This window comes from Notothenia rossii, assembly GCF_949606895.1.
Source record: "Notothenia rossii genome assembly, chromosome: 9".
Lineage (NCBI taxonomy): Eukaryota > Metazoa > Chordata > Actinopteri > Perciformes > Nototheniidae > Notothenia > Notothenia rossii.
This window is the reverse complement of record NC_136907.1, coordinates 54305346-54322260: the sequence shown is the minus strand read 5'-3', so window position 1 is coordinate 54322260 and position 16915 is coordinate 54305346. Positions and strand designations below refer to the sequence as shown.

General features: G+C 39.6%; 2 protein-coding genes across 2 annotated transcripts in view; both read left to right on the top strand.

Annotated features, from left to right (window-relative positions):
• Positions 1–5423, top strand: part of gpr158b (G protein-coupled receptor 158b) — a 124652-nt gene extending 119229 nt beyond the window's left edge. Inside the window, exons 10-13 of the mRNA XM_079651011.1 lie at positions 399–545; positions 660–903; positions 1964–2520; positions 2686–5423. Coding sequence (XP_079507137.1) covers positions 399–545; positions 660–903; positions 1964–2520; positions 2686–3660 — 1923 coding nt within the window. The 3' untranslated portion in view covers positions 3661–5423. The remainder of the gene's footprint in view (positions 1–398; positions 546–659; positions 904–1963; positions 2521–2685) is intronic.
• A 1669-nt stretch (positions 5424–7092) lies between these two features.
• On the top strand, positions 7093–15656 carry LOC307019715 (annexin A13-like). Its single transcript, XM_079650776.1, has 11 exons — positions 7093–7498; positions 8611–8686; positions 9752–9846; positions 9931–10101; positions 10561–10594; positions 11451–11530; positions 12102–12170; positions 13323–13424; positions 13537–13612; positions 13713–13825; positions 13917–15656. The coding sequence occupies exons 1-11, from the start codon at positions 7484–7486 to the stop codon at positions 14034–14036; spliced, it is 951 nt and encodes a 316-aa protein (XP_079506902.1). The 5' UTR covers positions 7093–7483; the 3' UTR covers positions 14037–15656.
• The last annotated feature ends 1259 nt before the right edge of the window (positions 15657–16915 follow it).

Genomic DNA, 16915 nt, shown 5'->3' with positions numbered 1-16915 from the left:
TTTTTGGTTTCAACAAGAACGTTTCCAGATGCTATAATTTCCAAAAGAACAGATTATTTTTCTTACACTGCATGTCGGATACTACCCACATGTTTGTGTTCTATATTCTGCAGTTCATGTTCTCTTTAAGTTCAACTAAATCCATGTGGGCAGGAAAGTAACTTTTATTATGTAACATCCATATCAGTCAATATTTTGCTACAGGAAAACCTTGGTCAACTCAGCCCTCCTCCAATGACCCCTGTAGCCAACATTTAGATTATTGGTATACACTATATTTTATTAGTTATTTCCTATAGGGCAGAGTCATACAATTTGAGAAACGTTATTTCCAATGTAACACCTTTCCAGCAGCCTCACTGATGACATTATTCAACCCTGCTCTCCATCTGTCTTAGTTTCTGTCCAAAGGGACTCAGGCCAGGGATGATATTGCCACCGAGGCTTACGAGGAGGAGCTGGACATGGGAAGGTCTGGCTCTTACCTCAACAACAGCATCACCTCGGCCTGGAGTGAGCACAGCTTGGACCCAGAGGATATACGGGTAAAGTACCTTTGTTGTTAATACCTGGAAATTGAATATGAAAATATAAATCCAACTGTAGAAATGAAATTATTCCAAAGATGCCCATTATTTAAAGTCCCTTCCCATTTTCAGGATGAGCTGAAAAAGCTTTATGCGCAGCTGGAAGTCTACAAATGTAAGAAGTTGCTCGCCAACAACCCTCACCTCCAGAAGAAGCGCAACTCCAAGAAAGGTCTGGGTCGCACCCTGATGAAGCGGATAACAGAGATCCCTGAGACCATGCACATACATCGGCAGTGCAGTCGCGAGGATGGCAGCGAACACGGCAGCAACCGTAGCACTTTGAGAAGAAACCCATTCGAACCAAGTCACACCGGTAAGACACATTTTATCCGTACCATGAAACTGAAGCAACACAAATCTAATTCAGCCATTATTGGTAGTTTAATTTCCACATGTGGTTACTTACTGTCAACATGTCTTCTTGTGAACACCAGTATGTTCAAAATACCAGTGTTTAGGGTTAGGGTTTGTAAGCTGCCTAAACCTTGCTACTGGACTGAGCTACTAAATAGAGCTTGGCCAGAAACCAGTAAAGTTCAATTGTGTGTGTGCTTCATTTTTGTGAATATTTCCAAAGTGTAGAACAGACACTGAATAACATCTAACTTTTAAGGTTTTTAACTTAAAGGTCCCATGTCATGGCCATTTCTACTGATCATAATTCCATTGTTGAGGTCTACTAGAATAGATTTACATTGTGCAATTTTCCAAACTCACATTGGTTTTCTCATACAGCATCTCTGTATGTGTATTCACTGAATTTCACTCTCTGTCCTAAACGCCTTGTTGGAGCTCCTGCCCCCCCCCCCCCCCCCCTCCCTGTGAGCCCAGTGTGCTCTGATTTGTCAGCTCGCCCACTGGCTTGCTGCTGCGAGCAGCTGACAGTGTGAGCTGGCTTACTGGTGTGGTTTCCTGCTTGCTGCGAGACAGCGCGAATGGACGCGGGAAGGGGGGGGGGGGGGGGGGGGGGGGTTGCTGAGGGGGCTGCAGCAGTCCCATCTGTGAGGCTCCGTTTACATGCATAAAAACCTTCATAACACACATGGGGACGGGTAATAACCGGAAAAGCATGACATGGGACCTTTAAATACACATTTTTTGCAATTATTTTTTCAATGGTTCAAAACACAGATACTATCAATGGTCTAAGACGGTCTTTATTTTTTTCCTCTGTGTTTAGCCAAGATACTTTCTCTTGCTAGATATTTTTTGTTTGATCTGTGAACAAAAACACAAGAGAGAAAACCTTTAAGGTCAGACATAGAACAAGGTCACCAGAATATATTTTCCTCATTTGTTTCTAAGGCTTTTCTTCATACATGATCACTAAATCTGCGCACCTTGATGCCATTTTATTGTTAACCTTCCCTCAGGCAAATCTCGGGATGATTCCCTGAAGAACAAAGTCATTGGCTTGAAGAAGTCGCACAGCTATGACCATGTTTGTGACCAGGATGAAGAAACCGTAAGCCAAACTGGCTCGATAGCAGGAGACAAAATTACTCCTGTCGGAGGTGGTGGGGAAGGATCTCTACTGGGTTCCCTGATTGGCCGGAAACATACTAAAAAGCAGCTGGAACCGTCCATGACCCCACCAAGACTGGAACCAGCCGAGTCCACAGAGTCCGTTCCACTGTGCTGGAAATCAGCCAGCGTCCACAACTTGACCCACGAGAAGAAACCGCTCCACCTTCGGACCTCCATCATGCAGAAGTCTCTGAGTGTGATTGCCAGTGCCAAGGAAAAGATGCCGGGGCTGACCAACAAGACGCAAAGCGTGGAGGATGCCAGTAAGAAAGGTCTGAAGGGGCAGGAGGACAGGATGTTGTCTGAGGTGGATGAGACCCCTGAGCATTACTCCAAGATGATCATCAGCCAGTCAGTGGAGTACTCCAAGTCCCCCCTGAAGATGGGCATCATGAAACAACAGGTACTCTTTATTTATGAATCTTCAAAAATACTATTTGAACAAAAAGGTTTTAATCAAGCAATTGGGTGTTGGGTTAAGTTTTTGAACAGCTTGTACTTTTGGAAATGTTTCAATATTTTCATTAAAACAGCAGTTGTTGAATATTTTCTTTTTTTCTTTTAACAGGTGAGTGGCAGCCAGCCGTCGATTTGCTCCGAGACCGGTCGGAACCTCTACGATGTGTCTGAGGTTTGTCCCTGGGATTCCGAAGACGCTCAGACTCCCACTGAAGCTAAGACCCAGAAACACGTTTCCATTGCTCCCGAGACCACTGCAGGCCGGAGAGGCAGCAGCAGCAGCTCTGGGATCACCAAAGGTAGCCGGTCCAATCAGAGGCAGAAAGCAGGGTATTCCCCTTCCAACAGAAGACGCTCCAAAGATAAAGGAGGAGAAAGGGAGGAAGGCAAGGAAACCCGGAAAACCCGACCACCAAGATCACCTCTCCCTCTAAAGCCCGACGTCTGTCCCTGGGAGTTCAATGAGCAGCCCATAATGGGAGGAGATTCAGATTCCCTCTCCCCGGACAGGATCTCACGCAAGAAAAGCGTCACACCCACTGATGGTAAACCCAAAGGGCTCCACTCAGACCACTCCAAGTCCACAGGAAGCCTTTTGCAGCCTCCAACCCTGATGGTAGAGATCTGCCCTTGGGACTACAACAGCCCACCTTCACCTAAGCAGGAGAAGTCCTGCAACAGCCCCAGCACACACAAGAAGAAGCGGAAAGGCTCCTGCTCATCCAACCACAAAGCTGAGAAGGAAAAGGCAAGAGAGAAAAGCAGAGAACGGCGGAGCTCCTCCAGCAAACCGGCGTCGGAGAGAAGACGCATTAGCCAGTCATCGGAGTGCGGAGGGCCGGTTTCTGAGCGGCGGAGGAGTTCTACAAGGGACCCAGAGATGATGGAGATCAGGAGGGGGGAGGGTTTCTCACGGGAGATCGAGCCCTCACTCAGCAGCTTTGCTCAGACTAGAAAATCACCAGAGAAGAAGAAAGAGAGCTCTTCGAGTAGTAGTACCAAACCCACGGTCATCGTCGGGGCCAAGGTAGTGGATGTTTGCCCATGGGACTATCAGGAGCCAGATCCTGGGAGGATGGTGTGATGACTGGGGAAATTATTGTATTTTTTTTTTTATTCACAGACTGACAACACAGAGGAAAAAGCAACAGAATGATATCAATTGAAAATTCGATAAGTTAACCTAAGCGAAAAAATAATCCAAACTATTTGCTAAATGCATTACATCTCGTTGTTTCATTGCAACCTTGAAGTCACTTTTTTTGGTCCGCACTTTTGCTTGCAAACTTACATTGTGTTCGTTTTATCACATCAAGGTCCTTTAAACCTGAATCATAATTGTACATACCAGCAGGTCAGACAATCATTTGTCACCAAAACTTTACATAATCGGCTTATCGAATATTGAAGTTCATCTGTTACGCCGATGATATTCTACACTACACACTATGTCAATGGGGACTCACTGCCTCAGATGCTAATGAAGAAACAAGCAGGCGACAGGGGAAAAAAAGACCTACGGGTAAAATGGGATATGTGAAGCAGGACCAAAGCTCCACACAGCTGCGATGCCTTAGCTATAGGCCAAATGCATAATTTATGGAACGAAAATGATCTGTTTGATTAGTGAAACATGGGAATAAAAAGGGATTGTAGTTCAGCTTCATTTCTAAATGAGGAAAAATGTATATTTCAGTTGCTCGATCTACAGTATTGTTGTTTCCTAACAACCATTGCATGCGGCAAACCGTAAAGCATCCAATAACTGTAAAAAATAAAAATTTAGTGGAGAACTTGTACTGAACTATGACCGGAGAACTTTTGATGTTGTTGCTTATGGTATTTTCCTCCTATGTTCCTGATGCTTTCAAAATGATGTGCATTGCCATCAATAATGTACATACATACTGCAAATGGCTTTCAGTTACAGTTTCGCAGTGATGAAATATCCATGAGCCTCTCCCTTATGTTGATAGTTATTTACCGTTTATTTGATATCCATGCCCTGGATGCCACTTTTAAAGGAGGCGGTAGTATTTCCACATGTATAAAATAATGTGATGGAGTCTTTAAAGGACCAAACCAAACTACGACGAGGGTGGATGATGTGAATAATGCATTATTACTGTCACTTAGTCGCCAATTTTAACATCTGCCTGAATGCACCTTCTTTCCAATCTTTGCACATATTCAATTGCTTAAACCACGACTATGCATGACCAAAGCTATTTTTTGCCACTTTCTTGCCAACGGGAGATGAGTCATTTACTATTTCAACATCATCTCCGACAACAGTTCGCCTTTCTGTCCCGCGATCATCCACCCACCAGCTACAAATAATGAAACGCAGTCACACACAACGCAGTCTTCTTCTGAAGCTGTCTGTGCATGACAGTGAAAATACAGCAGTATTGTTACACTCAAATTCACCACAAGGCATAAAAAAAACATTGTTATGTAATACTTAAAGAGGACTAAGGAGCACATTGGATTTACAAATATAGATGTCAGATGTTGTCATGTAAAATCAAGGAAAATGTGTAAAATAACCATTTGTTTTGCTCATAAAGTAAAATTAAAAGGCTTGATGAATAATAAACATGAGCCTGCACTCACATGGTTTTTTTTCTATCAGATGGTTTTAGGCTGTATGAAATGGAATGTTGTAACTTGCCCACTAAATGTATTTTATGCTAGTTATACTATATGATGTGACTCCAAAAAAGTTACAAAATGGTGTAGCATCGACACAGGAGTACTTATATTTTACATTCTTATTGTGTTGCATGTACATACAGTAAATACCCTGTTCTCAATCATGGATTAAATCTTTCTATAAAAAACAGATGACATTGCTTTGGTCTGTTCAGTATTGTGTTTTTTTCAGTTCACTTGGCATGTACTTTGCTCTCTGTGCAACATTGCCATCATGTGGATAATGAAAATATCGAGTTTTTAGTTTTCTTAAAAGTGACAGACTTGAAGTGATGAATCAAACTCTCTACATTCAGAATAGAAAAAGGCGCACACAGTCCACCTCTAAAGGACTTTCAGAGTGTCTTCTCTTATATCATCATTTATACAATGCTGACCTCATGACAAGGCTAATTCAATCATGGACCGTAGCCCTTTCTCAGGAAAAAGGCCTTCTACTCTTTCAGTGACTATAAACTGATTTTGTTACAATTTAAACACAGTGAATCACACAGGCATTAGCAAAATCAATACACTCATTATTAAATCAAGTATCTGTACTAGTACTTTATACTGCTATCTGCCCGTCCTGACTTCCTAATTCCCTATGCGGTCTTGCTTGGACTACACCAATCTACAAATGTAACCTTAACCACACGTTACGTTTTATGATCCCAACTTGGGCCGGGAAGTGGGAAACAAAGTGGTTCAGGGGTAATGCCCCTTGCCCACCAATAACACCAATTTGTGTAACTCAGTAGTTATGATCTCAACTACTTCTACTACTAATTTAAGATTGAGCTACAGTGTTCAAAGGAAAATTAAATCTTTCTTTAACCAACAGCCAAACTTAACGGATATCCATCTCACTAAAAGCAAAACGAAAACATGTTGGTACAGTATGGGTCAGATGTAGCCAAAAAGGCTTCCCTTTACTAGAGGTATTTATATAAATATGGCATCAAACTTAGCTGTGTGCAAACTGACTATTTTCACAGTATCGGTTCCTGTGAGTTGATATATGCAAATGTGACAAACTTTTCAGAACTTTTAAGTTTTTATATTTCTTTGCATAATATGCTATCAGGTTCACAGTGACACTGCAAGTATCACCCACTAAAATAAAACATACAACATTCTTCAATGCTTATCCTGTTTGAGTTTGGATTATTAACATGCAACCTATTGGTTTGTTTTCTTAAATTTTTGGATATTATAATATAAAGTGGATCTATGACTACTTGGAGGTTGGATAAAAAGCTTAACCGGTTCATTACGGACACTCAAATATTTGTTCAAAAATACTTGTTGGTTCAGTTTTGCACATCACTAACTACAGCTAGCTACATGAACAAAACAAACAACAAAAGGTGCTCCCTATTACCATGACAGTCTATCTATTAGATAACATAGAAATTAAATTTAGAATATGCAGTGTGTAACAATCTCCTGAACTAAAACAAATCCAAAATGCTTGCCCCTCCAAATTGCCAGCCAAAGTAATGAGGGGTAAGGAAAGCACCTGCAACACACAACACATGATTACTCAATCTGACGCTCAGCAGCCAATTACACAGCTATCTGGAATTAGTACCCACCTCAGGAAAAAGCACATGATCAGGAGGGAAAGAATCAAATCAAATGAAGTTTTATTTATATAGCACATTTTTAAAACGATTTTTGGTCGAGCCAAAGTGCTGTACATGTACTGTGCTGGGAAGAGACCAAGGGGTAGACCTAGCACCAGGTGGAGGAATGATATCTCTTCGCTGGCCTGGGAGCGCCTTGGGATCCCCCAGTCAGAGCTGGTTGATGTGGCCAGGGAAAGGAACGTTTTGGGCTCTCTGCTGGAACTGCTTCCTCCGCAACCCGACCACGGATAAGCAGGAGAAGATGGATGGATGGATCTTTAAACACTGAATGAAAGCATTTCTACAGAGATAATGAACGAGAGCAAATATGTCTGTTACAACTCCAGGACCACATGTTGTTATGATGACACACAGTTTTTCAAGCCGCAAACAATTATCTTCCCCCCACTAAATGAACAAGCGGCAGTGACGTCACCCTGCAGCACCGGACAGGGCGTCCTCCAGGAACAACCGAACAACCGACCGGACTGACACATCACATCCACTGCAAAGCCGCTCAACATCACAGCTTTCCACGAATTTATCACTTAGTGACTTTTGACAGCGCGATCTTGGATTAAAATGGGGAACGTGCAGGTAAGAAAACGGGATTTCCCAACTTTTAAAAACAACATTAGATTTGTAATTAGGCTAGTGTAAAATTGAGGATCAGCCACTTTTAAAGCTTTGAAACGATCCAGTTTACTGTGATGATCACTTATGCAGCGTCCGGGAGATTATTCTAAGGGTGTTATTTACTTCAGGAGATGTAAACAACACATTCTGACAGCTGCGTGGTAGAAGTTGCGCAGTTTATTTGAGCAAAGGGAGAGTCCTGTAAGGCCTGGGCAGCAGCAGAAAAAGGGACGAGGCATTTCTCGGAAAGGCTGATCAATAAGGCTGCATTGTGCTAACGGAGGGGGGTGAGGAGAGGAGGCTGCCCACAGACTGCCGCATGACTCAGCGATCAGCCTGCTGCTGCACCCTTTTCCTGCGGGAGACCGGCCTACTGTAACAGGCCCTGTGATGATCCCTTACAACCTCACTGTGTCATCATGCTTCACTGGGATTCTAGCTTGTTTGTTATTTTACATTTTACATCAGTTTGCAGTGTATAGATACAGTACTCGGAGCTGTGAATTACATTTACTTAAGTACAATTTTGAGATACATGTATTTCCATTGTATGCTACTTTGTACTTTTACTCTACTAGAATTCAGAGGTAAATGGTGTACTTCTTTTGTACCTCTTGTTCCTTTGCAGATTTAGATAAATGATGTGAAATGTAATCAGCACTTAAATCAGACTTTAGTTCCACCTGGAGTAAATTCACAATCTACCCTGCAGTATACAAAGTAATTCAAACCTTTAGCTTTGATTACACGCATCAACATTTATAATCAAAACATATAATAAATATTATTCTGAAATGGACCAATCTGCACAATGTGTAGTGTTACTTTTGGTACTTTAAGTATATGTTGATGTTAATACTTTTCTACTTTTACTTTTACTTGTAACAGAGTATTCCTACACTCTGGTACTTCTACTTTTACTAAAGTACATGATCTGAGTATTTATCCACCTCTGTCAGTAATTATAGGATACATGATCCATTCCTAACAGTGTGTGTAGTTGTATATGTTTGCTTTTCATTTATGTTTTGTATCTTCTTTTTTTGTAATGATCATATCACTTTGTGTTCTAGCCCACCCTTGTCCCATATGAGGATTTTGATGTCACTGCTGATATCAAGGCTATCAGAAAAGCCTGTAAAGGTCTAGGTAAGTATGAATAGTGTAGTCTCATTCTTCTTCAATAACTGCGCAATTTGTTGTTTCTCTTATTTAGTCTCTTGGTTTCTCTATTTGTGTGTGATTATTGCATCCATTACTTAATGTGCATTTACAATGGATCCACAAATATATATTGAATTAATCAGAAAAGTTCTCAGATAAATTGAAGATAGAAGTTAACATACTGGTGCCACACAGCACAAAGAACATTTTAAGGCCAGCAGTGTTGTTATATCAATGTCAGCAATACTTCCCTCTTATTTGATCAGTTATTTTTGTATTACAACTGTCCTTGTAGCGAGACAAATATAACCAGCAGATAAAACAAAATCAAATGAGCAATTATACAAATTAAAATTAAAAGCAGAAATTGTATGTATTTAATTACCTTACATTAGCGTTTAGTACACATATTTGAATAATAATTTTCAAAGCAGAAAACTGTATTTCTGATTTTACCAGAAACATGTCTGCCTTGCTGCCATTTTAATAATATACTTCTACGGTTAGGTGACAAGACATAGAAACTGCCTTCAAAGGTTAGGCTCTAAGAAGTGTTATAATAGTAAAATACTGTCTTGATGGTGAAGCTCCCATAATTGTATCACATCTCATTTAGCTGAAGCAAGTGACAATAAGTGCATTCAGCCAAATGAAACCTTTCTAAGTGCTGCAGTTTTTATAAATTATTGGGCAACTCGCAGTCAATCCAGGTGGATTTTCGTTCTGTGAAGTAAGATCTGTAAACTTTTGGCTTTCCATTTTATCAATGGGGTTCTTGTTCCACCATTTTACAGCCAGGATACAAACGGGAGTGTTTTTGTTGCCCTTTCGATTGGCCGATGAAGAGCGAAGTGCACAAGCTAGAGTGTATGGTTTAATTCCAACCTTCTTGTGGTCATTCAGCCTACCAATAAAACATAACAGCCCATAGAACCAATTAGGAGGAAGTGTAGGGTTATACCACTTTAAATCTATGCTCCCTATGATGAATGATAATGGCCATTCGATGGGCTGATTACTAAAAGATATGTAATGCTTTATAATCTGCAGGGACGGATGAAGAAGTCATTGTTCAGATCCTGGCCAATCGCTCTGCAGCTCAGCGTGTGGAGATAAAGCAGGCCTACTTTGAGAAGTATGATGATGTAAGTAACTTTACACTCCCTCTCTCATGCTCCTACATTTATTTACACATACACGTAAATGCAGTTGTTTCTTTTTCTGTTCAGGAGTTGGAGGAAGTCCTTAAGAAGGAGCTGACAGGTAGTTTTGAGAAGGCCACCATAGCCATGTTGGAGCCTCCTAATGTTTACTTCGCCAAGGAGCTGAGGAAGGCCATGAAGGGGGCGGGAACGGACGAAGACGTGCTCGTCGAGATCCTGTGCACGGCCACCAATGAGGTCGGTCAATCTGTGATACTATCCTTTGATACTACATGTTTTTATTTTTACCCAATTTCTACAGGTTAACTATTAGAAACTATTTATATTCTGGTTTACATGCGTTATTTAACATGGAGTCTATCTTCGCTGCCAGTTTTTCTGATTGTCTGAGAACACTGCTTGGCCTCCATTTTGACAAAATGCATAAAGTGAGAAAGAACTTCCAGCAGATATCCAATTTTGTAATTGAAAAGCTTTCCACATAATTGCCCTGTCTAACCTTTTGTTGAATCCTTAGTTTATAAAATATGCCATAACAGACAGTTAAATCCAAGTTGTATAAATGACTTTCCAGTCATGGGGGAATAATTATCTTGGGGTTTGTAACTCAAAGTGACCTATTTGTATATAACACATAGTCATATGATCCATTTCAAATGTAAAAATGTTGATCCTCTGTCTTTGCCTCTTCTACAGGACATTATGAGCTACAAGGAGACTTACGCCGCTGGTGAGTTCTCTCTCAGTCTGAATCAGTTCTATACAGCGACCAATCTGAGGTTCCTCTCATACTGGAAAGAGTGATACTTCAACTAGCATGCGGAACAGATACATACTAAGTTTTATATTGGTCCTAATGTTGTGGGCGTTTTCAGTTTTTGGGGTGAGTCACGGAGTCATGAGATATGTTTTCCTCATGTTTTTCACTGGCCACAAACACAGTGTGATGTTATCCTCGTCAGAATCACAGTTGACTCATTGCAAAATAACTAAGCTCTCAATAACCTTATTTGTATCCCGTGTTAAGACACATTTTCACCGTACACTTTTTTATTTTTTAGTTCTTTTACCTATACATTTTTCATCCAGAAGCTAATGCATAAGTGTCTTAAACTTACATTCTGTTTGATAGCCACCAGGGGCTGACAAAGGGGTTTAAAAAAAAAGAAGTAAATTCAATATAAGTCTATGAGAAAATGACCCTACTTCTGCTTGATTTGATACCTCAATAAGTCTATGGTTTCCATCACTAGTTTAAAGTCTTCTTCAATACAGCATGATGTTCATTTTGTAAATGATAGTCCCATTTCTAGTTAAGTTGAAAATATGGCAGCTAATGCTTTAGGGCGGGGCTTCCTTGTGATTGAAAAGTCACTACCAGGGTGTTAGTATAAGGGTTAGGGTCTGTTTAGTCTTAACACTGTAACCCTTTCACTGTGTTTTTTTTTGTTCAGGAAAGTTAATTGTAACCTTTTGGTCATCTAAAAATGTCCTGACAGCGTGCAGTTTTAATTTAGCTTCACTTCACAGTGTATTTATACACTATGTTTGATAAGTGTTGACTGTTTTTCCCTCTTACCTTACAGTGCATGAGCGTGAACTGGATGCAGACATTGAAGATGACACCAGTGGAGATGTGAGGAACCTGCTGACGTCACTGCTGCAGGTAAAGTCCAGTTTAACCATCAACAAAACTCAGCAACATTTATAGTACCAAAGGGAAGTTGCAGTAAACAAAGAAAACAGAGACAACGTTTTGAAAAACAATTAAGTGGAAGTCTTGAATTTGGATGGAAGCCATGAAGAGAAGAACAATACCACTTCTCTTCCTCTGATAATGGAAGCACATTTGTTCTCCATGCTGTGGTTCGCCCACTGAGACATTTGTCAAACATCCCATCTTCGGCATGCTGCTGCCTCCGTGCCAGCTTTTTCCGCCCTCCCACCCTGTCTACTTCCCCTCTCTTTTCCTTTCCCGCAGAAAGGAAAGACAAACACAGTGTGACTCAAGTTCCACAGCGTGACCTCCTATCCAAAGAGGCCTTCAAATATTTCCCATTGATGTGCAGCAGATGATTGTTATCCCTTAAATGCCTGAGATTACATTTGCAACCAGTCTTTTTGACTTTTCCATAACTCTCTGAATCTTAACTTCACTTTACATGCTTCGCCTCGTTGATCCCTCCTCTTAAACCTGTCTTCTTCCTCTCCATGTCCCCCTCTTTTCCTCTCTAAAGGCGAGTAGAGACGAGGGCTATGAGGTGGATGAGGATTTAGCCGAACAGGATGCCACATCTTTGGTTGAGGTACGTTCACAGATGCTTCATAATTCCCCTTTGAATTAGTAGTCTTATTCATAGTTTGCCCATTGAATAACCCCAGTGTTTGCAATGTAACGTGATCTAAGGCTTAGATGGCAAGATTTAATAAATCAAGCTGGTTTTTGTGGTATTGCTGCAGTGTGCCTTTTCCTACAGTAATGGATTGTTGGATCTTCGTGAACATTCACTACTTAAGCGTGGAGCTTTATGTTTGAAGTATCACTCTCAATGAGGTTGATAGTCCTTCACAAACAACCCCTGAGGCAGTTCTCTTAACCACGCTAGCATCTGGTATTTAGGGATGGAAATTGTGGTCTGTTGCCCCAATCTTTCATCCCTGACACGGAAATATCCCGTCAACTATTAATGGATTGTAACCAAATTTGGGACATACATTCTTGTTCCCCAGAGGATAAATCATTTGAAATGATCAGATTGTTTAGATTTGTTGATTTTATTTTGGTATTTTCAACCAAACAACCTTTTAAACTAATGACATTCCAATGATGAGCTCTAGGCTTTGTGTTTGGTGCTACTAATTTGCTCATGCTAACATCCTAAAATGGGGACTTGGATACAAATAATACCTGATGAGCAAAAATACATTAGCATTAGCTTAAATGGCTGCTTTCTTTTAGTAGGCTACATCACAGAGCTGCTAGCATGGTTGGATACTATGTGGTTACCATATCATAATGAGGTTTCATATGTTGTAACACTACAAGCAAAACGTTTTGGCTATTTTGTATCGATAATAATGTATTTTTTCCGACTATTGTGAGGAATATATCCAATTAAACATTGGGTGATTATTTTACAAACCTGTCTAGTTCGCCTGTAGATTTCTTAAAAATGTACCCAAAAATTGCATTAGATAATGCCTCATTTGCATTGAACAGAGTATTTCAGAAAAGTTTTAATACAAAAGTGATTGTCTTAATTTAAGTAAAAACTGGGGAAGTTCCATGGTGATCTGTATAAGTAAAATGTGTTTACCCCCATTCTCCTGTCTGTCCTTCGAAAGGTACTGTATATAGGAACAATGACCAAACTAACAAAAATAAGATCAAGTTTGTTTGACATGGCATTAAAACACAGCAATGCTGTCGTTAAATGTACTCTTTTTATCCCTGTCAGGCAGGAGAAGGCAGATTTGGCACTGATGAGACCACCTTCAACTTCATCCTGACTCACAGGAACTACATGCAGCTTCAGGCCACCTTTAAGATCTATGAGTCGGTAAGAACTGCTCACATTCCTGCAATAACAAGCTACTTTTTAAACATAATTTCATCTGGGGCTTTCATCACTGTTGTACGTCTAAGTTCTCACGTTACTCGTTCAATTGCAGCTTTCAGGGACCGACATTTTGGACACCATTAACTCTGAAGCAACAGGAACTCTCAAAGAATGCTACATTACTCTAGGTAGGTTGGACTTTAACGGGATGTTCGCAAGCCATGACTTATCCAATCAAATGTCAGCATTTTTAATAACACCTGCTGCTTGTGTGTGTTTGTTTTATAGTCAGGTGTGCTAAGAACCCGCAGTTGTATTTTGCCCGACGCCTTAATGCCGCCATGAAGGGAGCGGGCACTGATGAGGACACGCTCATTCGCATCATTGTAGGCCGCTCTGAGGCAAGTCAAAAAATGTGCTCAATTTTAAAGACAAAATAACCAATAAGAAAGGATTTGTTGTGACGGCAGTGTTATGTTGTTAACCCCACAGTTCGACCTGGAGACAGTGAAGGACATGTACCTGGAGAAATACGATGTTACCCTGAAAGACGCTCTGGATTCAGAGTGCAGTGGAGACTTTAAACGCCTCCTCATCGAAATCCTGCACTAAAACATCTCTTCTTCTTACAGGCCTGGAACAACATATGTAATAATAACTAAACAAAATCTAATACATTTTCACTTTACTCTGCAGAAATTATTGTAATTATTTGCTGCAATCTGGACACAATATGAAAAGAATAATTTTCTAAAATATATTACAAACATGTAAAAATTATTTACTACAGATTTGCAGGGGTTAAGGCAACATCTGGAAGTTCCAATTACCATTAAAAAATAATTATGTAATAACCAAAACAAAATGGATGTCTTCATTCATAAACAATTGTATACAATCATAACAACAATGTCCATTTTATCCATTCAAGTATGAATCAAACCAATCCTCCTTGAAACATGCGCAGGATGGAGGAAGACTGGTCTGTTATTATATTATCCACATATTACATTTTCATTAAAGAAAATTGCAACTCCTCCATTTTGTAATAACCAGTACAATATGTGTTAAGTTATTGCAAAATGTGTGAAAATGTTTAGAACAATATGGATATTATTAGATAATCAATATAAAATGTGTTACCTTTTGTGGAATTATTACATAATGTGTGGTTTCAATGCCTTATTTAACCAATGTGACAACATCTCTCCCCACCCATTCTTCCTCCTCCTCCTCCTCCTCCTCCTCCTCCTCCTCCTCTGTATACCCCTTTACCAGTTTTACTCATTCCCTTCAGTCATTCTCATTGCAGCATGGACCAAAAAACAATTACACAGTATTTTACACATGGTGAACTTACATTCATAGCGTTTAAATACACAGTTTTGACAAGAACATTACACTCTTACTGTCGAGGTGCTTTGAATGTTTGTTATCCTTTTTTGACAATATTACGACAGCATTGTGGAACTTGTTCATGCTTTTATCTAAATAAATAGTGTTCTTTATTCACACTCGACACCTTTAAATAAACATTTAAGTTGTAGGTCAGCATTTCAAACATTTGTTGTCAACATAAACAACATGTTCTCTTATATTTGTCGCCTTACTAATTTCTAATAACTGTAATAGCCTCAAAGATGCCTTTCAGAAGATGATAGCGATGCAATTTATTTTTTGTTGCAACACTTAAGTGCCGAATTTGAAAAAGTAGAGGATTTAATATACATAAATATACCCTGATTTCATAAGCCTCAACTCTTCAAGTATGCAGTGTCAGGTCTTTGTAGCTACATCCCTAGTTTTTTATTAGGGATTTTTAACTGTTTGTAGTCTTATTTTTAAGTCAAAGCTAACATCCTGCCTCTTACATTTACACACTTTATTAGACAGTTTCCTGTTCTCATTTACTGCATTAACATTTACTACAGTTAAACTCCTACAGAATACATGTGTAAAACTTGACTTAATGTGCTTTAAAGATTAGTAGATGATCTTAATATGTTAACCCCATAGTACAAACGCTGATAATGGACTACATGTATGGAATTGTATCTCAACACACTTTATTCAAAACCAACTATACTATATTACTTTAGTATTATAAATAAATATGATACATTGTTGTATAGCCATATAGCAAATTGAAGACTAACTTATATGAAAGAGGTTGTTATTAACCTGTTGTAATGGCATTATTATCCAGTGGTAATAAAATAACTTCACCCAAAATGTGTTATCCTCTTTATTTCCTGTAGGAGGCAGCATTGCACCGCCATTTAGTACATGGTGCATTTCAGGAAGAGATGACATGCAAGTTATTAAAATCACAGTGAAATCCCTTATGTTATTGTATTGTGCTTGTAACGTATTGTGACGTGTATTACTCATTTTAAACAACCATTTGCTCTTATGTCAACCAAAATGTATTGTGTTTCTGTTTTATAATGTTTGTGGTGCTGGCCTATGATCCAAAGCAACATAAAAGTTGCTTTTTATAATATCTAGCCCAAAACATTTCTGACTTATGCGCAGAAACAGTGGGACGCCTCTTGGCGACTGTAAAGCGGGTAGAGGAGAAGAAAAATTCAAAACAAGTGAGAACTGCTTCCAGATGCACTGACACAGGAGCAGCCAAATTCTCACTTTCATTCCCACGGCTTTCTTCTTCTTCTCGTTCTCCCACTCCTCTCTCTGTATCTTCCTCTCCCCTCACATTCCTTGATGTAATGGTTGTTTCTGTATCAAGGGCAAGGTTAGGAGTACACTTGCCTCCTGCACATTCTTGCTACCTGTATGTTCACTGTCTGTGTGCCATATGTAGCCCTGCTGCTCGCTCATGCTCTGAAGGCGGTGTGCACCACACATGCCTGTTCATTTCAGACAAAGGTGGGGGGTGGGTTCCATGCAGTATAATGACTCAAGTATGACGTGTCAGACTCCCTTTTGAGAAATGTTTGTCTCTAAATATTGTGATTTTTTAAAGGAAACTAATTATATTACAAGATATTCCTGATTAATGTCTTAATAGAAACAAAGGGATTGTAGGACAATTATTTGGCTGGGTAGAATGTTCAGTTTAGCTGTTTTCCAAAGCAGGATCCGACAGGGGTAAGGAATATCTCGAACGCCCGCCCTTCAGAAAACATGCCTTACCCTCCTCCAATAAGAAAAAAACTGCAATAACCTCCCCCGAATAAGAATAAAAGTGCCTTATCTTAAAATAATTAAAATACAACCCCCTTATTGGAAAACAACTCCAGTGTTCTTAGAATAAAAAGCATTACACAGCACCAATAGGAAAACATACTTTAAAAAAATTAATCATGAAAGCATAATAGGCTTATTTTTTTACATTTGATTTTCTTTCTTTTTACAATTATTTCTAGAAGAAAAAATAGAAATAAAGTATCAATGAATAAGTCAAACTACCCTCCCTGACTGTCCTTCCAAACCAATTTCTGTACAGTCCCAAAAATACCATGATGCAA

What these genes read in the sequence shown, in the direction of transcription:
- LOC307019715 (XM_079650776.1), top strand. An exon ending in TGTGCACGGCCACCAATGAG is followed by an intron (nt 10,102 to 10,560) that starts GTCGGTCAATCT and finishes CCTCTTCTACAG; the next exon opens with GACATTATGAGCTACAAGGA. An exon ending in ATGCCACATCTTTGGTTGAG is followed by an intron (nt 12,171 to 13,322) that starts GTACGTTCACAG and finishes TATCCCTGTCAG; the next exon opens with GCAGGAGAAGGCAGATTTGG.